This window comes from Bicyclus anynana, chromosome 21 (genome assembly GCF_947172395.1).
Source record: "Bicyclus anynana chromosome 21, ilBicAnyn1.1, whole genome shotgun sequence".
Taxonomy (NCBI): domain Eukaryota; kingdom Metazoa; phylum Arthropoda; class Insecta; order Lepidoptera; family Nymphalidae; genus Bicyclus; species Bicyclus anynana.
In genome coordinates, this window is record NC_069103.1 from 6,366,359 (window position 1) to 6,391,738 (window position 25,380).

The 25,380-nt window shown below is 39.8% G+C and overlaps 1 protein-coding gene across 5 annotated transcripts in view; it reads left to right on the forward strand.

Moving 5' to 3' along the window:
• LOC112057460 (baculoviral IAP repeat-containing protein 6) overlaps window positions 1–25,380 on the forward strand; it is a 70,676-nt gene that overhangs the window by 6,469 nt on the left and 38,827 nt on the right. For 3 of the 5 annotated variants that reach the window (XM_052887996.1, XM_052887992.1, XM_052887995.1), the window contains exons 4-23: window positions 715–944; window positions 1,822–2,023; window positions 3,609–3,846; window positions 5,530–8,338; window positions 9,151–9,405; window positions 9,975–10,156; window positions 10,607–10,839; window positions 11,235–11,369; window positions 11,838–11,978; window positions 12,604–12,762; window positions 13,386–13,534; window positions 14,683–15,028; window positions 15,654–15,850; window positions 16,612–16,830; window positions 17,886–18,063; window positions 19,029–19,262; window positions 19,952–20,080; window positions 21,234–21,390; window positions 22,471–22,542; window positions 25,050–25,194. In XM_052887996.1, the coding sequence (XP_052743956.1) occupies window positions 715–944; window positions 1,822–2,023; window positions 3,609–3,846; window positions 5,530–8,338; window positions 9,151–9,405; window positions 9,975–10,156; window positions 10,607–10,839; window positions 11,235–11,369; window positions 11,838–11,978; window positions 12,604–12,762; window positions 13,386–13,534; window positions 14,683–15,028; window positions 15,654–15,850; window positions 16,612–16,830; window positions 17,886–18,063; window positions 19,029–19,262; window positions 19,952–20,080; window positions 21,234–21,390; window positions 22,471–22,542; window positions 25,050–25,194 (6,410 nt within the window). The remainder of the gene's footprint in view (window positions 1–714; window positions 945–1,821; window positions 2,024–3,608; window positions 3,847–5,529; window positions 8,339–9,150; window positions 9,406–9,974; window positions 10,157–10,606; window positions 10,840–11,234; window positions 11,370–11,837; window positions 11,979–12,603; window positions 12,763–13,385; window positions 13,535–14,682; window positions 15,029–15,653; window positions 15,851–16,611; window positions 16,831–17,885; window positions 18,064–19,028; window positions 19,263–19,951; window positions 20,081–21,233; window positions 21,391–22,470; window positions 22,543–25,049; window positions 25,195–25,380) is intronic. The other 2 variants (XM_052887993.1, XM_052887994.1) reach the window with 2 other exon arrangements.

Genomic DNA, 25,380 nt, shown 5'->3' on the forward strand with positions numbered 1-25,380 from the left:
ACTTCTACCTGTACCCTCATATTTATAAACACGGAAGATTTAAACATCAATTTTCTTAAAAGGAAAATAGATCTAATCATTACTGTTTAAAGTTCACTTTACTTTGAAGAAATTTGAGTTAGAAATCCTAATCACATAAAATGGAAGTTTTTGAGGCAACCTATTTCAATATCTTTTTTTACATACCAAATTTGATATCAAACACTTTTCACCCATTCAAACCAAATTCAAAATCAAACAGATGGGTGAAGGTTGTTTTAATATGTAGACTATGAGAGAAAAAGCATCATGATAGATAACAAAGTGATTCTGTAAATCCTTTTGGTAGTACTTGGTATGATTTGAGTTGGATGTCACTACTCCTTAGTCCTGAAGGTATATGTTCCCTAATAGTTAGGTTAGCAAGGAAAACTACAACTAAACACTGATTTTATTCGAACACATGTTGTAGTCAAATGTTGTAGAAAACAACAGAGTTAGCCTTAGTAAACCCCGGTGACGACTGGCCAAGTTGTTGGGTAAAATATGCATCGCTTGCACAAAAATGCTGCATATGCATTTTCATTGAGGCATAGTCACCACATCCTTATCGATTTTGATTTTTGAGGCACTGAATCCTAAAAATGAGATAACCTATTTGGTGCGTTTAAAATACATTCATACTGTTAGCTATCAGCACATACTTGGTAGAATACACTAAATATTTTGTTATAGTGGAGTACAGTAACAATCTGCCTTCCACACTCCACCCTGCGGCTCGTCATGATCAGTGTGGTCCAAGATTTAAAGGCACAAAACCGGAGGATACCAGCGTTAGCTATAGCATCTGCAGTCGCCCAACGAGCCACAGACCTCATGGTTTACACGAAGGAACTGAAGGGCTTGATGTACTCGGAGGCGGAAAGAAAACGGACCTTTAAGAGATGGCCGCACATGGATTACAAGTATGTGTTTTTAAATCATCTGTGTAATTAATTTTTAGGAAAAGAATTTATCTATAAAATATGAGTAAAATTTTCCCCCCCTTTCCCCTTCAATTTTTTTTATGTTTGTTAACTCATAACTTCGTCATTTATTAACCAATTTTAATATTTTTTTATTTGAAAGATTGGTCCTATTTAATTTTCACGAATATTGGTTCAGTAATTTTGTGTTAAAATCAAAATAAATGAAATAAGTGAACGAATTTGAACCCACACAAAAACAGAAAAATCTTTTTAACAAAAAAATTAAGCCGACTTCAAAGGAGTTTTACTCTAAAAGCAGTAAATAACATCGTACCTATATCCTTTCTATAATTTGGTTTGAAGGCTTGTACCAAAAAACAAAATGAACCATAGGAGCCTGTTTGGCAGTAGCAGATGCCGCTACATTATTTTACTAGTAATATAGACCTCACGGCGTTGAATCCCATCCCCTTTACTGTGGCTTTAGTTATTGATGCTGTAATTATGGTGCTAATTCACAAGTTAAATACAATTAATTCGACAGACAGTTTAACTTCTCTGTACGCCATAGAAGTAGGTGCGAGAGGATTACCAGCAAAATTTTCTTAAAGACCTTGGCCTCTAGAATTGCAGCAAGTTCTATATTAGATTTAGTATCCAAAGCTGCTCTAATAGGATCTTACCAAATTTGACTAGGCAGTGAAAACAACACGAACGGAGGGGGTGTTAATCGATTGTCAAGGAATTCCTTAACCCTAAGTCTTTTGGTCACAAGTCCGGGATTCTGCTCGGAGTTTTGCTCTCTACCACGCGATGGACCCGGCACCCGCATGAATCCATGGATTGCTAAGATATTCGTCTCTCTGTTTCCAAGGTGGGCTCTGCCGGCTCGAATGGCGCAAGCAGGGTTCTACCACCAGCCGTCTCCAAGTGGCGACGACCGCGCCATGTGTTTCACATGCATGGTGTGTCTGGTCTGCTGGGAGAAGTCCGACGAGCCGTGGGTGGAGCACGAGCGGCACTCGCCCAACTGTCCGTTCGTACGTGGCGAGTACACGCACAACGTGCCGATATCGGTAAGATTTGTAAAAAAATTAGATTCCATGACCTCCTAAGGCTGCCTGTCCACCGGAGTGGAGCGAGGGAGCGCAGCGGAGAAGCGGAGCTAATGCGGAGCGGAGTTGCGTACTATGTCTGTCCAACGGAGCGGAGTGTGAGAAAGTAATGCGGAGCGGAGTTGCAGACCATTTTTTTCGCTTATTAGGACCCGGCCACGGGAGATTGGTCTAAATGTCAGTGATAACAGACATGTCATCAAAATAGTTAATACAATAATACATTGCTTAAGGAAGAAGATTTGGAGTCAGAAGAAACCGAATTACTTACCATATATCATTTGAACAATACTATTAGGAAACGTAGATTTAGGTGGAGAAATCGTATTCACGAATCACGCACGTTATTCCCCGCTCCGCTTACCGGTTTAATATGAATTTTTAAACTAGCTGGCAAGTCCCTGTTCACTTTAAGAGGAGCTGAGATTTTGTGCTATCTATTGGTTAACATTTCTCCGTTTCACGGCTCAGCTGCCTCATTCCGCTTCGGTGGACTGGCAGCCTGAATTCTAAATCACTGCCACCCAAAATGTATAATGCATATTACCTTGTAATGCTCAGAGTCAAATAAATCAAAGTCAACTTTATTTGGTGAAGGAGTTTTGGTCATTTTGAATCATCATCATAAATATTTCATTGTATTTTTTTGATGTTATTATAGAAAAAAAGAATGTTTAAATCCCAAAATCTACAAATAATTTTGCTGAATTTATGTCTGGCAAGTTGGAAAGGCTAAAACCGTCCGCTGTATAAGATTTGTACTATAATATAGACAATACAAACAAGGAATTCAATATTATGAAGAGTCACATAAAGGAGTATCTTTGTACTAAAAATTCTAAACTATCAAAAAATCTTTTTTAATAAAATGCAATGATAATAGATTCACAATATTTAAATAACACAAACAAGAATTAGTTATCATCTGTATTTATTTTAACTATATTATATTTTCTGTGGTCTAGTGTTTCATCATTAGCTTCATGTTTACTATCAATATCTTAGGATAAACACTTGTTTACATAAAATCTACAGAAGTATATATAATGGGGATGATGACTAGGTTTGAATATATTGATTTTTATGATACATTCGGGTAAATAGGGTCAATGTTAACTAATTTATACATAAAAAGCAAAGATTGTCTAGATATTTGCAAAATAAATGAGATTATAAAATTTCAAAATCAAAATTTATTAATATTTTATCGTAATTAGATGAAAATTCATACAGTTTTAGCTTCCTTACATTAAATGTGACATTTTTTAATAAATGAACTATAGCCATAAACGCACAAATAACAAAGATATTAGTAATTTTGTTTGAACACGCATACAAATCTAACGATCATTACATTGGCTATGACGTCATTAGTTCGAGCCATTTTGTATGGGGCGTTTTTCTTAAATCCCTGTAGCTCCGAAAATAATGATCGCAGATACCCTGTTCCTTTTACAAAATTGCTTTACTATTAGTATACTCTTAATTTATATACAATTTAAAAACTGTCATCATCCCTATTGTGACCCTCAAGTAATATTTACAGGTAACCAATGCTACTGCGTGCGCTGTCCCTTGTCCCAATGTGGCCATAGTGTCAAAAGGTAACACGGGTGATCTAATCGCCACGGGGACCCTTGACGGGAAGGTCAGCATTTGGAAATTTGATTGTGGACTCAAACTGGTCAAGTATATTAACCTGTCCCCATACGATTCCATCTTTAGTGGGATATTGACAACAGATTACAATAAAGTGTGGTCGGCCAGCTTAGAGAAGGATTCATGTAAGTACATTTATTTGTTTTAATCATACAATCAATGATTTTTGAAGAAAAAAAAGAGGTAGGTTATACGCGGACCGCAAGTGGCACGTTGCTAACTACTATGCTAATATATATATATATAAACTATGCTAATTAGCAAACCTGAGCTCAGTCTCATAAAAACTCTTGTGCGCACTTCGGTATCTGCGCAAAAATGACAAGCGTATCAAACATCACATGGAAAACAGGCAAAGATGCAAATTCATTTTCAGAAAGTGTGTTTAAGTGTGTTTCCTCGCAAATGTGTTATAAAACGTCGTATGACATACGTGCGCTTTTATAATTACAGCCTCTGCTTCCTAACTCTCTCTCGGCTTCGGCTTGAGCTTGTAATATCGCTTCAACTGTAATTTTCAACTTACCGCACTTATATGATAATGTACTATTGTGTGGCAGTTATAAACATCGAAGGAGGTTGATGTTACCTATCTACCTCTTTTTTCTTCTAACATCATTGCATACAACTGTTTAGTTACAAAAATAATATAGTTGTTGTAAGTAATTTCCACAGGAAATATGCGAGGGTTACCGCAGGGCCAGTATTTTAAAATAATAAAAACAACAAAAATGGTACTATCCCACTGGTATTAATCTAATGAATAAAATTCTTGTGTCTAATTTGTATTCTTGTGTTTTACCAAACGACTCAAACCTATTTCTATGAAATTTTGTGTGCTATCTAGTAGGTCTGAGATCAGCCAACATCTTCTACCATCGGCACTTCTTCCATACCCCTACCCTACCCCTATAAAGATATTTCTACCTCTATAGGGGTAGAGTAGGGGTATGGAAGAAGTGCTCATATCTCAAAGCGCGACTGGTTGATTATAAAATTATAATTTATATAATTTTGGTACTTTTATATAGTCAAACAATTTTGTTTGTATATTTTATGACTGCAATATTTATAATTTCTATGGAGGCAGAAGGTAGAAATTTCTCAATAGGCAAGCAATAAATCTTGTTGCAGTAAAACGCTTATTTAATTTATTGAAGTGATAACTTCTTCTTTATGACCTCTGCCTCAGATTCCTGAGGGCGTAGGTTCGAATCCAGTCCGGGGCATGCACCTCCAACTTTTCAAATATGTGCATTTTAAAGAAATTAAATATCACGTGTCTCAAACGGCTAAGGAAAAAAAAACATCGTGAAGAAACCTGCATATCTGAGAATTTTCTTAATTCTCTGCGTGTGTGGAGTCGGTCAATTCGCTTTGGGCCAGCGTGGAGGACTATTGACCTAACCACTCTCATTCTGAGAGGAGACTTGTGCACAGCGTCGAGCCGAATATGGGTTGTTGATGATGATGATAAATAGAAAGAAAGAAAGAAAATAAGTTTATTAATTTTTTTTGATGATGATAACTTCTCATGGGAAAATGAACCGTTTGGTAACATAACGCGTACAGCGCCACTTTGTTTCGCTTGCGCTCGTGCAAGTTAAACAATTACAATATGAAATAGTTGAACTTTGATTAGTTTAAGTTGTCACTACTGTCAAGCGTCCTGAGACGCACAAGTTTTTTTTTGCATTGCAACTTGAATTGTTTTGTTGTTAACAGTTGTAAAACACAGTTACTATATATCAGTTAATAGTAACTAATGGAATTTGTATAATATATTAATAGATTTTGTCTGTTTTTAGCTACTTACGGCATATTATTAACGGCCATGGCGTTCCTTGGAATGGAATCGCAACAAAAGACTTATCCGCAAAATCAAAATTCTGAAGGCACAGAGAAGGAGACCAGTGCCACCAAACCCAAACCGTCGCTCGTGTGTGCGGTCATAGTCACCAGAACGGTCACTACTCCTACCAATCAACCCATCAAAGATGACTCCAGCAAAGCATTATTCGATTCAGGAGTAACCGATAAGTCACAAGAAAGTATTAAAGCTATGAATGATCAAAATGAGGCCAAAAGCAATTCCACACAGTCCAACAAGATGATTTTCTTGTTAACTTACGATATACACAGTTCACTGGCCGGTTCGATCACGACTGTGGTTCACACTTCCAACAGCAGCAGCGGAAATTCCAAGCCGGGCGGCAGTAAGAAGGTTTGCCCGGTCACACGGACAGACGACGCCAGCATATATGACGACATATACCTCCAGTATTCCGACGAGGACACAGAGCTGCCGCAATGCACAAACACTATGTTGGAAGAACAGATCAGCAATGTGATAAATTTGAACGCATCCTCCAGCAAAGAGGACTGCAAGTTTTGGGAGGCGAAGAAAATTATATTCACGAAACTCCACAAAGCATTACCACCACCGCCTCCCACGGTTTTGTTGCCAGAGTTGCCAGACTCCGAACAAGGCAGCGTGTTGGATTTCGTAGGGAAGATTTCTCAAATCAAAAGTTGGAAAAGTGGAAACTTGGAATCCGCGGGCACGAAGGTGGTGGATCAGACCGATGCTGCACCGGGCATCCCGATTGCGCAGTATTTGAACATGGCTCTTGAAAATGGTCCTCTCGAAATGCCGAATTTAAAATGGTATGTGGATAGCGATGGCAACGAAAAACCGATGTCCGATTTGAAATGGCAATACGCTGAAATCGATCATGGCGAAAAGCCAGTAAAATTAACCAAGTTCGGAAGTATCAAAGTACCGGTACACGGTACCCAACCTGCGGCCAACAACAGCAACAACGACGGCTTCGACAGCGATCCACCTCAGGAAGAAGCTGTGTCGCAGGGCGTCGCTGTCCAATGCTTGAGTCTGCCGTCAAAACTAAACACAAGAGAGGACCCTAGAGTGACGCACCTATTGCCTGTAGAAGACAAGCAACATTTGTTAGTTGTCATATCGAGTATTGATCCTCGCGAAATTAAACATGACGTGGAGAGCAGCGACAGTGACACGAAAATGGATGTCGACGAGGTCGCCGAAAAACAAGACGAGACTGACAATTCTGACATAAAAGCCTATTTCATACTTTACAAAATCAATAGTGATACTTCTATATATACTTTAGAAGATAACCCTATATCATATATAGAGCTACCTTATAACGAAAGCCCCGTGGACGTATGCTTGCTGCCGGCTGATAAACTAGGTCAGTACTCCTTCGCCTCCGTCGGCATCGACGGGTGTTTGAGACTGTACTTCTTACCCGATTTTAAAGTGATATCAGAAAAACGAGTACCCAAAGGGCAGTTTACTTCTGTTGTTTATTGTGCGTCCGTCGAACGCCTGAGTGTTTCGACTAAGCATGGCGTGATATACTTCTACGCGCTGAACAACGGTGAGGAAGACGCAGGAAGCGACGCAAACGAGGACGAGTTTGCTAACTTAGACTTTGACATGTTGCAAAAAGCATCGCGAGATGAGGTTTGCGGCCCGACAACCGCACCTACAATCATAGCAAACAAGCCTGAACTAGACCGAAACGACCTGAATACGCTCATATCGCTAAGCGGCTATTACGGTAGGAACACTACAGTACCCTACAGTGCTGTGGTGCCAGGATTTTGGTGCGAACTCTCGCCGGCGCAGCGCACGAGATCTGATCATCAGAACAACCGGTCGTGGCGTTTACAAAACACGTCCTCCACGTGGGACGAGCACGTGTTAGAGTTGACGCTGCCGTACAGCGCTTCCCTAGCGCACATTGAATTCGGATTCACTCTACAATTTGCGAGTTCAGAGAATTTGCCTGTAATACAGGTGACGCTGTTGAAGCAAAATTTGCACGGAATAGGATACAAAAAGGACGCCTCGTTTGGCCTGCGACCCGATTCTCCAGTACAGCCTGTTGTAGATGAAGCTGAGGCTGAGCATCGAACGCCAAATCTGGAGCATCCTGTGAATAGCGAAGAGTACTTGCAGTCGCATAACGCTGAAATTTTGGCGGGGCCATTGTTCTTATCTTCCGGTTTAGATGCGACGCAGCAGTCGGGCACGCTGATTCTCACCAGTCCGCGGCTCTATCGTGCCAGAGGACGTACTTTCTTAATACACATAAAGACCTTGTTCGACCCTGACAAAGAAATGTGTAAGGGGCCTGTTAAGGTGGCCGAGAACTCGTCAAAGAAATTCTGTTTCATTGGATGCGACTGGTTGCACCAAATATCCATAACGGTTCGTTCGTGTCCCCAAACACTTTTGCCCATGGAGAAGCAACAACGAATAGCCATGCTCGAATCGAACAATTTTTTGAACAACCTGTGTAAAATAGTCATAAGCAAGGATGATATTCTGAAGCGCAAATATGCACTAGACCTTATAATTTGGGTCATATCGATTCGACTGCAACGTATGCGTCTCGCGAAATACGAAAATAACGGCAAAGAGAAGGATGCGGAAAGTGCCCTAGAAAACCAACAATTGGAGTGTGTTGAAGTTATCAAAGAGCATACAGAAGCCATGATTAAGAACTGCATACTCTGCGGCAATAGAAGTATTGCCAAAAAATGTGTGAAGATAATGCTGATCACACTAGAGTGAGTACACTTCATTTACATTTTTTATGACTTAGAGTTTGAGAAAGAAAAAAAAAATGTTGATGCTTACATGAAATAAATCGTATAGCCAAATCGCTGCCTTAGTCTTGACCTGTTTCCTTCCTGGATCTTAGGCAACTAAACTAAATTCGTAAACCTCTTAGCAATAAAAAAAAAAAAAAAATTATTTATTAATCACACAGTAACAAATTTCTAATACAATAAAAGAGTAGATCCCTGGCTCCCAAACTAGCTGTAACTGTATCTTGGGAGCCAGAACAGAACAGACCTTTTGTATATCTTGCGAGGCGTGTGTGATCTGACTAAATAGGACCTATTGTCGAGTGAAGTGATTAATTAAAAAGTATATGTAACAATAACATATATAAGAGGTAACTGGATTTATAAAGTGCCAATTCTTTGTATTGAAACCAGCGTACCCGGGGGCGTGGCCCAAACAAACACATATAGTGTAATAATACTTATCACACTGATAAACTCCTCACATTATTAGCTGTTTAATATTTAGTTAAAAAAGAAATATGTTACTTTATAGTTGAATATTATTTATTCCTTTGGGCACAGAACAAAATACAATGTCAGTAAACAAAACAAGACTGCTATTACATGCGCGAATACGCTTGCAAAGTTCCGCACAGCCGGGTGTAAGCGGGCCACGCCCCCTTTCTACTATTGCTAACAGCTTTATCTTTTAGCGCTATCTGTTCTGTGAACAATAATCAATATGTATAGTATATTTTTGTTAGTTTTGGCAATGGAATACCTTTATTTAGTCATATTGTCGTGTACAGGGGTGTGAAAGAACTCCCGCGACGATGGAAGACGACGTTCGAGGAGACGTTGGTGACGAGCGTGACGGCGTGCGTGCCGCTGGTGGGCGCGTGCGAGTCGCCGGGCGCGCTCAAGTGGCTCATGGCTTTAGCGCAGCACTGCACCAGCCGCGCGCGAGCACCAGCGCTGCTGGCTAAAGGCTTCGCGCTGCTGGAGAAGACGGCGCGCTGCTTGCGGGAGCGCGCTGACCCGTATCATCATTTGTTGCGGGCTAGGTAAGGGAGATGACTCATTAGCGTGTAGCGCGATCATCGCATTGTATGCCTAACCTCGACTAATTACATAGGCACTAGTATCGCACCCAAATTTATGAACAAAATTAAATGTCGTTTTTTGATAGCTTTCTAATAACTATAATTTTGAATTGCAATATACACGTGTAATTTTTACACATACTCACGGTGACCAAGTTGTGTTTTTTTTTTGGATTTTAAATTTTTTTCTATTTTTTATCAGTTTTTTAATGCTGTAGTTGCTGTAATTAAGATTTTAAAGATCTGATTTTTGTTACACATTACGGTTTAAATAAAATTACTACTATTTTTGTTTATAATGTTTTATTTGTTTTGTAGAAGAAGCTTCAAAATGTGAACTCTAAAATCTTAATTACAGCAACTACAACATTAAAAAACTGATTCAAAATTTAATAAATCCAAAAAAAAATTTGTTCACCCTAGGCATTTTTTGAAAACCATTCTAATAAGTTTTATTTAATAAGGTGGTGCATCTACCATATATAGCCAATAATTACGCGGCTTTTAATTGATTGTATCGCCATATTCAGGTTCGGTCTGTATGGCCTGCCGCTGGAGAGCACGCGCTTCGGCGCCGAAGTGCCGGAGTTAGTGCGCGGCTCCACGGCGCCCGTTACGTACGCGAGCGTGCTGGCCGGGGAGCCGCCGGCGCCCGCGCACCCACCGCCGCAGTACCTGCTCAAGGACATGCTCAACCAGCCCCTGGACTCCGGTATGTAGCATACAGTAGAGTACTTGTACGGCTGTCGCTAGAGAACACGCGATTCGGCGCCGAAGTACCTGCTCAAGGACATGCTTAATCAGCCGCTGAACTCCGGTATGTAGGACCGGAACGGACGACTTAATTTAGATGTCAGCACGTACACGTGCTGCAAAAGTTACGTCGTCAAGCTGTTATCGACTTTATGTTATGATTGTTATGAAATTGTTTCGCATCACTAATACAACTGTCAGTTGAAACGTCTTACCGATCATCATTCGGCGCGCGAACTATAGTGCGCAGCTCCACAGCGCCCGTTACGTACGTTGAGGCGTTATGGACACATAACAATTTAATTTTTAGTGCAACTTATTTTTGTTTTTAAAGTGCAACGTTCAGAATCGTATTTTAAATGACGCAACATAAGTTATTATTAATTGTAGATAATATTTCTTATTGCAGAGGGCATAAAAAAAAGTCAAGCTAACAATGAAAAATGTCGTGTGTTAGAAGGTAAAGCGAACAACAGCGCATGGTGGGGGCTGGGGGACCTGGAAGCGGTGGCGGCCGGGCTGGGGGAGGCCACGCCCTTGCACGTGACCTGCCACCTGGCGTCGGATGGCACCAAGCTGGAGACGGCCGCCGCCAGGCATCCGCCCACCGTCGTCAGTGCACACTCCGCGGATCCACATCAGGTACTGTTTTACAAGATGAAGGTCCTGGGTTCGACCCCGGCTGGACCGATTTAGGTTTTCTTAAATGGTCCAGGTCTGGCTGGTCGGCTTCGGCCGTGGCTAGTTATCACTACCGGCAAAGATGTACCACCTAGCGATTAAGGGTTTCGGGACGATGTCCTGTAGAAACCGAAAGGGGTGTGGATTTTCATCCTCTTTCTAACAGTTCAGCCTGCTTCCATTTTTATTTTACATTGTGTATGTATTAAAGACAAAGACACATGTATTTATTTATTTATTTAATAAAGACACATGTATGTTTAATGGAATTTCATTTGTCTTAAATGATGCCCTATTTTAAACTTTATTCTTTATTAATTTACTTCTTCTACTCTAAAATGAAATATATGTTGCAGCTATGGACGATGTTTAAGGAGGGGAACTTCAAGAATTTGTCGCAGGACCCAGACTCTTTGGACGACGTGGAAAGCTCCCTTATGGAGTGTGATCCACAGGAAAAGATGGAATTCACTGAAGAAAAACTGTTTAAGGTATTTTCAACTCAGTTTTCAAACCAATCATGTGTCCTCGCTATCTTTTGCCTCATATGAACAAAATGCAATACCAAAAACATTTTATTTCACAGTACAGTACATATTACTCATTAAGTGACATTCGTATTACGATCTTCTTCTCTTCTCTTATTTAACATTGTTGTTATCATAATATCGAATTTAGAAATGTAGAATTTAGAAATCCAAAATAAGTGGTTAACCTCAGGTGAGTTCTGCATCCCTGTAGCGCTGAAGTGGCGCGCCTTGCTTTATGACTGGTCTCCTGCCTTGTTAAAATTCTTTCTTAATGCCTTTCAAATGATTCCCAAATAAGAGCAACTTAGTATGATGGGGGAAAGCCACTGAAAAATTAATCCTTTTACCATCAACGCCTATTTAATACCGATTAGGCAAAATAGCGTTTGCCGTGACAGCTAGCATTATATAGGGTTTTTCTGTACATAGGATGGTGCTCATTGCGGCATCCCGTGGGCCACGTTGGTGACTCGCTCGCCGCAGCACACTCTGTTCGTGGAGCGTATGCACTCGGGCGCGCGACGATACATTGTGCTCGACTTCGGCCGTCACGTACGCCTTACGGATGTGGTGAGTATCTGCTGATTTCATCTGTTTTACTGATTTTGACTGATCACGGACGGGATTGATAAGTTGTTAATTTTTTTCCCCTTATTTTTGGTTTTACTCAGATTATGATTTACACAGATTAGACTTACCTAAAATGTGTAAATCAAACCAACCAACTTATCAATCCCGTCCATGATCAGTCAAAATACATGTCAACACAATCCAAAGTAACTAGCTGTGCGCTTACATGGGAAGCTTTTAGAGCCATTATTGATTGATAAATCATAAGTATCAATATGGACCAATAATAGCCAGCGATTATAAAAAACGCGACAATTGAGATTTGTGGTAGAGGAAACACCTCGAGCAGGTCCCAAGACTTGTTACCTTAAAGGATCCTTTCAGAATTCATAAACACTCACCATCCATGCCCGACACGTTTTCCATGCCCACACTAAACAATTTATGATAAACAATTATTACAACCCAAAACTTGCACAAAATCACTAACACGGCTGGCAGCGTGACGGTGTCTATGCCGCCTAACAAACAACTGAGTGCAAGTCATCAAATACCTTCTTATTTATACCAACGCTAATAATAACATACCACCTGTAATCGAGGAACTTGTAACAAATATTTGTAGGTAATACCGGCGTGCTCGGATTTGGTGACGCTGTACATAGACATCTGGGCGAAGGGCGAAGAGACGGACTGCGAGAAACTCGCTTACGCCACGGACATTAACACCAAACACCTTGTGCTTACCGATATACAGCCTCCAGCTATTTGCAGATATATGAAGGTACATTTTTTTATTTAGCTTATGGTCTAAGATCTGGCATTAGAAACCCTCAATCCTCATCTGTCATTTATTAGTGATGAAAAATAAATTGTAGATATTCAGAGTATTGCAAATATCTACAATTTATTTATACGGCATCAACCCATATTCGGCTCACTGCTGAGCTCGAGTCTCCTCTCAGAATGAGAGGGGTTAGGCCAGTAGTCCACCACGCTGGCCCAATGCGGATTGGCAGACTTCACACACGCAGAGAGTTAAGATAATTCTCTGGTATGCAGGTTTCCTCACGATGTTTTCCTTCACCGATTGAGACACGTGATATTTAATTTCTTAAAATGCACACAACTGAAAAGTTGGAGGTGCATGCCCCGGACCGGATTCGAACCCACACCCTCCGGAATCGGAGGCAGAGGTCATATCCACTGGGCTATTACAGCAATTTATTTATGCCTAGATAAATTGCGGCCAGACATTTTTATTCGGAAGTTTGGCGTGATTTATATTTGCATAGGTGTCATAATTGTAATTTGGTGGCTACAATTTTGACAATTCTGAAACTTGTAGTCGGTTTTTTTTAGCCAAATGAGTAATTAAGTAATAGAGTTTTATATATTTTTGGATAGATAACAACAATAGGGCGGTACGGCATGGCAGCAATGAAATGCAAGATACCACTGGGCTGGTTTTATGGTGAAATTGTTGAGATTGACTGCAAGCAGGCGTCTGTGAACGCGCTCAAGGCTCTATACGAAGATTTGTCGTGCAGATTTCGGTAAGTGCTATAATTATCTGAGTTATTCTATTTCTATACCCTGTTCGAGCAAAGCCACACTCAAGAATAGGGATGATGACTAGGTTTGAATACATTGATTTTTATGATACATTTAGGTAAAATATTCACAATGTTAACTAATTTATACATAAAAAGCAAAGATTGACTGGATATTTGCAAAATAAATAAAATTATAAAAATTCATAATCTATTAAAAATCTTTTATCGTAATTAATATAAATATAAATATAAACATAAACATACTTAAACAATACACATCACTATCTAGCCCCAAAGTAAGCCTACAGAGCAGCTTGTGTTATGGGTGCTAAGATAGTTGATATTATAATATTCATATACATTTATATACTACATATAAATACTTATATAATGTATAAATACACACAGACACTGGAAAAAACCCATGTTCATCACACGAATACTTTCCAGTTGTGAGAATCGAACCCACGGCCGTGGATGCAGAAAGCAGGGTCACTACCCACTGTGCCACGCGGCCGTCAAATTAGATTTAAATTCATACAGTTTTAACTTCCTTACATTAAATGTGATATTTGTCAATATTTGAACTATAACATAAACGCACAAATAACAAAGATATTAGTAATTTTGTTTGACCGCCATACAAATCTAACGATCATTATGGACCTACGACGTCATTAATTCGTACCATTTTGTATGGAGCGTTTTTCAGGGATCCGCAGCACCGCCGCAAATCTGACCCTTTAAATCCCTGTAGCTCCGAAAGTAATGATCGCAGATAACCTGTTACTTTTACAAAATTGCTTTACTATCAGCATACTCCTACTTTAGATAAAATTTAAAAAACTGTCATCATCCCTATTAGTGAATTGGAAATATATATAATTTTTTTAACTTCCTATGACACAAACACTTCCAAAACATATATACATACTTACATAGACAACCAAAATTATCACCCTTCCTTTTGGCTTCACTTGTCCTTCTTAGAAAGGACAAGTGAAGCCAAAAGGAAGGGTGATAATTTTGGTTAATTTTGGACGTTAATTTTGGATTTACAATAAGTCTTATTTTGTTTTGTATTGAAGATTGATATGTATAAACTGTAGTAAGTCGAGGATGCTTACTAGCATTTAAAAAAATTGCAGGTTAGCCACCGGAAAGCTTGTCGACTTATTGAACCCTTACCTGGATTTGTACAACGGGAATGCAGCACACATGATGGCATATCTCAACCAGCCTACCGAGGCTGACCCAAAAGTGATAGCCGCGTACCAGGAGTGCATAGAGTTGCAACAGCAGCTTCACAACTGCAACAACATACTGAAAGGGCTGCAGGAAACACCTGATACCAATGAACAAGTACTCGACATGTTGGATAAGGGAAAGGTGACTCCGGAGTCACTGTTGGAGACTGCCTCTACTGACAAATTGAGGGTGATCACAGAGAATGTCATCGATTTGCTGTTGTATTTTGTTTTCCAAATGGATGTGGTGAGTATTGAGTTATTAACTTTCTGTTATCATCTTTCTGTTATATCTTATTATATATAAAATGACTAGTCTATACTTATAATAAATCTGTAGAGAGGTCAATTCTGTACATGAAATATATTTTCAAAATAACTATCAGGGGGTGATTAGTGATCAATCAATCTGATACTGCCAAAAATAAAAAAAATAAAATTATTCTTCATACTCCTGGGCAGGCTATATATACTTTCATTATGCTACAATCAATAGGAGCAGAGCAGTGAAGGGAAATGTTGGGAAAACGGGAGAAGTTACTCCATTTTTACAGTGATACTGCTGTAAGGGCTAGATTACAGAGGTCTAAGGGCGGACGAAGTCGCGGGCGTCCGCTAGTTTGATTTTATTTTCCTTTAGTATATGCCATCAAGTAAAATCGTGACGTCACAAATCTGACGACAGCGTTTTTGATGTTTGGAAAATGAAATCCATATTGTTAATCCAGATTAATATTGTTTATATTAAAGATATGAGTCAACTACCCTATTATCTCTAGTTCACTGTATTACAAGGAACTCTTGAAAAAAATAATCGGACGTCGCGGTTTGCTGCCTTATAAATGCTAATATAACACTACGGTTACCCACAGGAATATACCGCTGTGAGCGCCGAGTGGTGCAGGGGCGTGGTGCCCCTGTCGTGGGAGTGGGGCGGGCGCTTCGCTGCGGGCGCGGGCGCTCTGCTGGCGCAGGTGTGCGGCAGCGCGCGCTGGTGGGGCCCGCTGCTGGCCGACACGCTCGCCGAGCCGTTTGAGCGCAGGGATGCGCCGCCGCAGCCGTTGGACAGGTAAAGCATACCCTAGCGTATCCATAGAGTATCTGTTGTAAAATTTACCTTGTATTTTAAAAGACAACAAAAAAGCGTAAGGATTATTCTTCTACTACTACTACAAGTTTTAGATTTAAAACTCATTTTCCATTTCGTGTACCATTATTTTGTGGCAGAGGAAACACCTCGAGCAGGTCTCAGGACTTGTGACCTTGGGAGTAGGTGTAAGGGATCCCTTTATAATGCATCAACACTGAACAATTTATAATAAACAATAATTATAACACAAAACATTATTGCACGGAGTCACTAACGTGACTGGCAGCGTGACGGTGTCTACGCTACCTAACAAACAACTGAGCTCAAGTCATCAAATACCCTCTTATTTATACCAACACTGATACCTTTCCTCTACAATAACATGAATAATGAATGTTAATACCACCTGTAATCGAGGAACTTGTAACACATGATTAATCTTTTCTTTCAGTTTAAAGTTTACTTTGTAGAAAATTGAGGTTTAAATTTTAGTCCATGTTTATAAATATGGCCCTTAAAACACAAAGTTACTAGAATGGTTTATTTGTACAAAATTGTGTATAATTAAATGTATGTGGGTAGTTAATTCTTAACTAGATAAAGTCATGTATGGGATTTTTATTATTATTAAATTTTGAGAAGAAATTATATTTGAATTGAAATTTAAGATTGATTTGTATTTAATCTAATATTTTTTTTTGAACAAACAGAAATTAAAAACATTTTTCATTGATTCATAGGTGCCTTGTGGCCGTGATGTACATGGCCCGCAAGAGCATGTACGCGCACGGCTCGCGCAGCGGCGGCGTCACGCACGCACTGTGCGCGCGCACGCTGGAGCTGATGCAGGGCGCGCGCCCGCAGCCCGCGCTGCTGGCCGTCATGCTGACTGCGCTGGCGTCCGTGCTGGACGCCGCCGTGTCGGCCACCACGAACCCGCCTACGAAGCGGAACAATAGGTATGATGCTCCTACAAATAGTTAACAGTCATGTACACGAATGGCTCGCACAGTGATGACGTCTCGCACGCACTGTGCGCGCGCACGCTGGAGTTGATGCAAGGCGCAATCAAGTCATCATCATCATCATCATTATCATCAGCCGATGGACGTCCACTGCTGGATATAGGCCTCATGCATGGACCTCCAAGCATAACGGTCTCGAGCCGCCAGCATCCAGCGGTTTCCTGCGATCCGCTTGATATCCTCGGTCCACCTAGTAGGGGGTCGCCATTCTAGCATCTTAGGACCCCAACGTTCATCGGCTCTTCGAACTATGTGGCCTGCCCATTGCCACTTCAGCTTTGCGACTCACTGAGCTATGTTAGTGACTTTGGTTCGTCTGCGGATCTCCTCATTCCTGATACGATCACGCAGAGAAACTCCAAGCATAGCTCGCTCCATCGCCCGCTGAGTGATTTTGAGCCTTCTAGCAAGGCCCATAGTCTCAGACCAATTATTGTATAGGACCTGCCTCGCTAGACGTTACTTTTCTGTCAAAGTATATGGTCAACCATCTAATGCGATTATAGAAGTCTCTATATAGTATTGATGTTAAATAGTTGTAATTTAAAGAGCTCCGTAAAAATACCCTTTTGATGTTAAATAGTTGTAATTTAAAGAACTCCGTAAAAATACCCTTTTGATGTTAAATAGTTGTAATTTAAAGAGCTCCGTAAAAATACCCTTTTGATGTTAAATAGTTGTAATTTAAAGAACTCCGTAAAAATACCCTTTTGATGTTAAATAGTTGTAATTTAAAGAGCTCCGTAAAAATACCCTTTTGAATTGAATTGTGTAAAAAACGGGCAAAAACTTACAGTTTAGTTTATGGTATATACCAAATCTAAGCTCGTTTTCTTCAGAAAATGACAGACAATTTTGTTCGTAACTATGAGTGCGATACAGGTCCTTCTATAATTGGTCTGAGCCCATAGTTCAAGTACAAGGCATTATAAATTAAAAAAAAAAAAAAGTATTTTCAATAATTAAACACTAATGTCATCTTTCGACAGATGGGACTGGGTGACGGGCGGCAAGGCGCGACCGAACACCACGGAAGGCAGCGCGCCCTCCCCGCGCTCCGCCGAGTGCAAGCTGCACCGGCGCAAGCTGCACAAGAAGCTGTTGCACCAGATGCAGGAGTTGGAGGCTGCGCGACGAGGCATACAGGTCGCACTCGAAGAGCAGCAGGTACGGTACAGATTTTTAGGGTACCGTAGTTAACAAGGAATAGTTTCGCTATTTTCATTTGTCCGTCTGTCCCAAACTTGAATTCACGAGAATACCAATTTTTTTTTAAATTGTTTAAGCGGTTTACTCTAGTAATATAAAGATAATTGGCAGACGACTACATTTCTTTCGCATTTACGAGTATAATAGGCTAGTTGACACTTTTTTTAAATGGTCATTATCATTCTACAAGATTGAAAAAAAATTATCACATATTTTTTCGAGACTTGATTACATGAACATTTTAGTTTTTAAATATGTTTTTGACAATACAAGCCAAACAAACCTGTAGGCCATGATGCTATATTTCAACTGTTTCATGACGTCACTATAACAAATCCTTTACTTAAGAAGCGTTTCACAAAAGTATTAGTTAACAATTAATTTGAAATTTAGTACATCAAGAAACATTGTGACGTCACAAAACGGACGACAGCTTTTTTGACGTTTTAAAAATTACATGATTTCAAAAAAATTAAACAAATTCTATGCTTTTAATATACAACACAGAGTAACCAGAGTGAATATTTACAAGTAACGTGTAAAGCAGGTGTAACCCATAAAAAAAAAAACAAACGTCACGCGTCACCTTGACAACCGCATATACAAACTTATTTCATAATTTGTATTTCAAAATTTCATACTAACAACAATTACGTAAATTAATATAATAATCAATAATTACCAATAAAAAATACTCCATCTTATTTCTTTAGTTTTATCAACAGTTTTTAAAATATTTAAAGACACTTTCCTTGAATAATATTGAAAATTACTAATGCGGTTCGTGTCGTACTGACTCGAGAATGTATTCGTTTTTGAATTTCGTATTTGTGACGCTTACGACACCGTCGTCTTCCGTACGCTCCAACTGTTTATTATTGATTAATCTGTGACAAACAAAAACTTGTTTTATGTGCCACCAGCGTGCGCGCGTAAACTTAAAAGCGCGTATGGCGATGATCTGCAAGCGCGGCGGCGGCGCGGGCTCGTCGCGCTCGTCGCCCGCGCCGTCGGGCTCGGCCAGCACGCCGCGCGCGGACGAGGGCGTCAAGCTCATCAGCCCGACGCTGGGCGGGGCGCTGGCGCACGCGCTCGTGGCGCACATGCTCGCCATGGACTCCACCATGCTCGCTGACCATCTGCTGCTGTCTGCCAAGGTACACTACACAGACTGTCTATTTTATATTTAATCTACCGTTATCAACCCATATTCGGCTCACTGCTGAGCTCAAGTCTCCTCTCAGAATGAGAGGGATTAGGCCAATAGTCCACCACGCTGGCTCAGTGCGGGCATTTAATCTATACTACAAACAAACTCTTCAGCTTTATAATATTAGTATATTTAATCTATACTAATATTATAAAGCTGAAAAGTTTGTTTGTTTGATTGAACGCGTTAATCTCAGGAACTACTGGTCCGATTTGAAAAATTCTTTCAGTGTTATTCATTTTCCTACGGAAACGGGAACCATGCTGGTGAAATGGCGCGGCGTCTACTAGTATTATATATTAAAGATAGGTATCCTTTTCTTTGTTAGCTTTTCAATGCACAATATCTTTGTTATTTCTGTGTTTATGTTTATACGTCTCGTAATGTAAAATGTTAAAAATATGTGATTTTTCATATAAATATTTACATTACAAAATTTTTGATTTTATTTAAAATTTCTAATATATTTTTGTGATTAGTTAAATTTGGCTTAATTTTGCCGAATGTCTCATAAAAGTCATTATATTCAAATATGTGAAATAACTGGGGCCCCTATTGATTCCACTAATATATTTTTTTCGCCTTATTTAATAATAGTATTAAGTAAATAGGTAAAGCGTGAAGTTGCCTGTACAGGTGGTGGGACGGCTGTGCGCTCTGTGCGGGGACATTTCACTGTTGGCGCCCTCCTGTATCCTCGGCCTGGCGCGCCTCGCCGTCACGCTGCCGCCGTGGTCGAGGCACGCCGTCACCACGCTAATGCAGGTAATGCCGCATCTTTTAAGGACGCACAGACAGATAGTATATACTTAAGCCTACTTATGGCTGGTGGGAGGCTTCGGCCGTGGCTAGTTACCACCCTACCGACAAAGACGTACCGCCAAGCGATTTAGCGTTCCGGTACGATGTCGTGTAGAAACCGAAAGGGGTGTGGATTTTTATCCTCCTAACAAGTTAGCCCGCTTCAATCTTAGATTGCATCATCACTTACCATCAGGTGAGATTGTAGTCAAGGGTTAACTTGTAAAGAATAAAATATGTCAATAAAAGAAAGAATAAAACAAATTGTAACTGAGGGTATAAATCGCTAGTCAGTTCACACCTATAGTGTTTTTTCAGATAGCATGAGTATGACAGTTCGTTTCACTCATGAAAGTTTGCCGTAATTCCCGATAATGGTATGTATTATGAACGTCATAAGGGAACTGCCATCATACCCATACTTTGTGAAAAAAACTACAATTAACTTGTTTTCGAATTACTGATAATAAATTTGAATAATATGCTTAGAACAATTAGATATTAGATATAGATATCTTCTATATAAATAAAAATGGATCTTCGAAATGTATGCCATAACTTCGAACGATTGCACTAATTTGGATGATTCTTAGTTTTATGTATTTATTATTGTTAGGACTAGGTCTGGGTAATATAAAAAGTACAAATAAAAAAAAACAATTCTAAAAACAACACTTCTATACTCTATACAAAAAATTCTTAATCTTTTTTAAAAGACGGTAGGTACAGTAGTGGTAGGGTAGGATTAGAGTTGGGTATAGATAGGGTCTGGGTTATATAAAAAGTATAAGTAAAGTTGAGTATGGGTAGGGTAGGAAGAGGGCAGAGGTGGGGTTGGGTAGGGATAAGGTAGGGGTAGGGAAGAAGTGCACATAGGCCAAAGAAGCTTGACCGTGTCACCTATTGAAAACTAGCACCACAACTCGCTGTGGAATCGTGCTGAGGTGGATACCTTTTTTGTCCACGACCAGATTTTTGTATGTTCTGTTTGTTTATTTTATTACTTGTGTGTGGACAAATAAAGATATTCTATTCTATTCTATTCTATTAGATAAATAAAATAAATGATTATCTTATTTAAATGATATGATTATTAAATGATAACAAATAAACACAGGATCTAGTGGAGCAAGAGTGCGGCGAGCTGCCTCTGCTGCCGACCGACGAGTGGGGCGGGTCGGGCTCGTCGCGCGTCACCCGCGTCGTATACGAGGGGTATCCGAGCAGCGGCGGGAAGGCGCCCAGAAACACCAAGAAGCTCGTCACTGTTGCAGGTATGTTCTGAGTAGGGGAGACATTTATTTTACACCTTTTTTCGAAAATATTTGCCATATCTTTTAAATATGACTAATATTCCCATCGGTCTACTAATTTGGAATGACTGTATTAGGATTGGGTACGACATGCAACAATTGCACAAGCAATGGAATGGGGATCGACCCCTCGGTGATGAGTCTGACAGCTCTTACCGTTCAGCTATTGAAGCTCTATTATTGAGGCTCGGATTACTTTAGCAGTTTACTCGAGTAACGTAAGATTGGAATGCCCTTACCCGGCCCAGGGCTATCCTAACTACCCGGGAATTTACTTGTATCCAAAAAATTCTTGATAATTCTATTGTAATAATGATATCATTACTTTATCAAAATATTTGCTACAACGTTTTACGACATTTTCAATTCATCTTTAATTTGACAAGCTAAGATCGTTGCCTCAGCCTCAGTTTTACGATCTTTTTTGAAGACTTATAATTGGTTCGTTTGTTCGTTTTCTTGATTGTTCAGCTTGTTGGTTACTGAAAAAAAAATTACAAAAAAAAAATACAGCTTCGAATGTTACTTCGCCGCTTTGGTACACTGGCGAATATTTTGCCCTAGAAGAGTGATAAAAAAAATGTGTTTGTCTTCAAGATACATACTTTTACTAAGCCAATTATTAAACCAGATCCTTATTTATACATCATATTATTATCTCCATATACTTTTATATGGGAGTATACTTGGGTTGTATGGGCCGATGGGCATTCCCCTTTTCTCATCCACTTCTATCATAGCTATTGTGATGAGCTTAATCAGTTTATTTACTTTATTTCGTTGTAAGTTGTTCATCTTGCATACCACCACTCACTTGTCACTCGATTTTTGGGCAGTAGCATGTAGTTTAGTATGCTACTCGAAATGCTAAAGTACTTAATCCGAACTAGGCATTACGTTTTTAGGAAGCTATACTGACTATTTTGACCACCGTGTCTGTCTGTATAAAACTCCTATAAAAAACCTATAAATATTGATTCCAATGCAACGTTTCTACCTATCAGTGAAGACGGTGTGTGAAACGGTCGGTTGTGATTACAGATAAGTTAGCGGACAGTTTTGGGCTGGAGCAGACTTGGAACGCCTACGCAAAGTCTAAAATAAATGCCTCAAGTAAGATAACAATTTTAAAGATGCTTATACACTGGCGAGTACTACTAACTAACTTTACGCTATAGTCTGGCAAGTTCGTTGATGACACTCCCATGATATGCGGGCGATGGGGGCAAAGACTGCGCGGGTGTGGCATCGTGCGTGCCGGCAAGTGAGGAGCATCAGTCGTGGGTATTTCATTCATCGCTACACGCCCCCCGGCCCGCTCGCTCTATCGGGAGTGTTACGAACGAAGTTGCCAAGCTATAACTTTGCGTTATACAAGCTATAGCTATAACTTAACGTTTAAAACTTAGGGATTTGTGTTCGTCTGGGATAATCACTATAAGTTTTTCAATGTAGAACGGTCCATGTGTGAGGTCAATGTATGAACTTACATGTAATTTTCTGATAAAGTATATGAAGACTAATGTCGTGATAGGGGAGTTGACTCATATGAAATTTAATATAAACAATATTGATGTTGTGTAGTACATGGAACAAGGCTCGATATCAATTAATAAAATTTAAAAATTTCTTATAAAACTTAACTTAAAACCACGTATTTTTTAAATTTTTCCAAACGTCATTAACGCTGTCATCCATTTTGTGACCTCACTAACACACTTGATGTACTAAACGACGAACTAATTGTTAACTAATAATTTGTGTCAAACGCTCCATTTGTATGAGATTTATTGTAGTGACGTCATGAAACAGTTGAAATATAAACTGTCATGGCCGACAGGCGTTTTGGCTACGGATAGCGTGTATACTGGTATGCGTATAGTTTGGCAACTTAGTTCATAACACTCCTGAAATTGCGTGCGGGGCGGGAGGCGTGTAGCGATGAATGAAAAACTCACGACTGATGCACGTCACTTCCCCGCACGTACGATTTCACACCCGCGCAGTTTTTCCCCCGGTCGCCTGCATATCATGGGAGTGTTATCAACGAACTTGCCCGACTATAGTCAGTTTACGCCTGTCCGGAACGTCATGTCCATACTGCTGCAACGTGTAAACTCTACGTTACGTCTACGTGTTGAACGTGTAAACAATGCCCCTGTAGCCACAGGAATGACAGATCTTGATCACCTGTCGATAGCAAATGTCATTCCCATATATTTTTCTAGTTTTCGAAGCGTTTGAAATCGTAGAAAGAGAATCGACGTGCCACTTGGCTACAGGGGCTGGATCGATTGACCTCGCGTACAGGTTCGCGGCGGTCCGTACAGGAGCTGTACGCGTATCCAATGTACGCGTGGACAGTGTTTCCCAACTACGAGTACCACAGGAACGCTCTATCCGTACACAGCTTAAGCCTAAAAAGATGAGGTTAATTTTTGACTGCAGATAGAATGTAAATAAACTTAAAAAACATACAAAACATAAGCTGCGCAGGTAAGCAGAGTTGTAATGTGTAGTGGTGTGCATAGGTACATATTTAGAGTATGCATTAAATATACATAATATGATACAGAACGGACGTTTCTTCTTGACTTTTTGAATTGATTAGTTGAAAATGAAATAAGGTAGTGTGTTTATTTAAGTTTCTATGTGCACACCACTATGCACAGTTTTACTCGCCAGTATCTTGAGCTCTGTTACGGTACTAATATACGGGTTTGGTTTGCTACTAATCGCGTGTTGCTTTCACTGGTAGATAGAGGTGCCATATTCATTGCAACTTTTTGGGACGAATATATGCAAAATAAAAAAAAAAAATTAACACAATAAGTATTATATGAAACAAAAGAAAAATCTATATGACAAAATTATACTCCTCATTATCCATCATCATCATCATATCAGCCGAAGGACGTCCACTGCAGGACATGGGCCTTTTCTGGGGACTTCCAAAGTATATGTTTTTTTAGCCATTTGATAACAATATAACCTGTGGGAATGCATATACCGTTATTCTTCGGTCGCCAGAGCTTCATCAGTCCATCTGCAGGGTTCACCACAAGCAGGTGAGGTCGACAGTTGCGGAGACTGACTGCTACTAACCCCACCCTTACTAGCCTCCCCCTAACACACTCGAAAAAAATATATTAGATTTATTATCACGAATATATCGTATAATATTCGGGGATATTGTATAACTTCCCAAGAACAAACAAACAATACAATCTTTCCTGTTTATAATAATAGTGTAGATAAAAGCAGGCATTGTTCTACACACACACAAGGACATCAAGCAGGTTGCAGGGAGCCGTTGGATACAGACCATGGCGTTTAGAAGTTTTTACTTTATGCTTATGTCTGGCAGTGGGTGGGTGTAGTATTGGCTGATATTGATGATTATGATTTATGAAAAGAAAAATAATAATTAGAAAGAAAAAAAGAAAGAAAGACAATAAATTTATTCATATCTAAAAGTTACAAACAGTCAATAAATACCTTATCCTTATGACAGCATGTCTGTCTGTAACCCTTAAAAAGAAAGGGTGTACAGCTCAGCAATTAGTGTCAACTTCACAGTTTTCGTGCTTTTCTTATAACAAAACAAAACTTAAACACAGATTTGTTGAAAGACATGGACGACGACCTCGCGCCTCAGTTGGCGGAGTCCGACGACTCGGAGTGTGAGGAGAAGTTGGAGCAGTACTTCTTTGACGGTCCCAAGAAGGAGTCCAGATGTAAGACGATTGGAGATGGAAACAATTGGTACGTTTTGGTTCCCCTGCTAATGGGGATGATGACTAGGTTTGAATATATTGATTTTTATGATACATTCGGGTAAATAAAATCAATGTTAACTAATTTATACATAAAATGCAAAGATTGTCTGGATATTTGCAAATCAAATAAAATTATAAAGTTTAAAAAATGGTCTGCGCGCGCCTTGCGGCG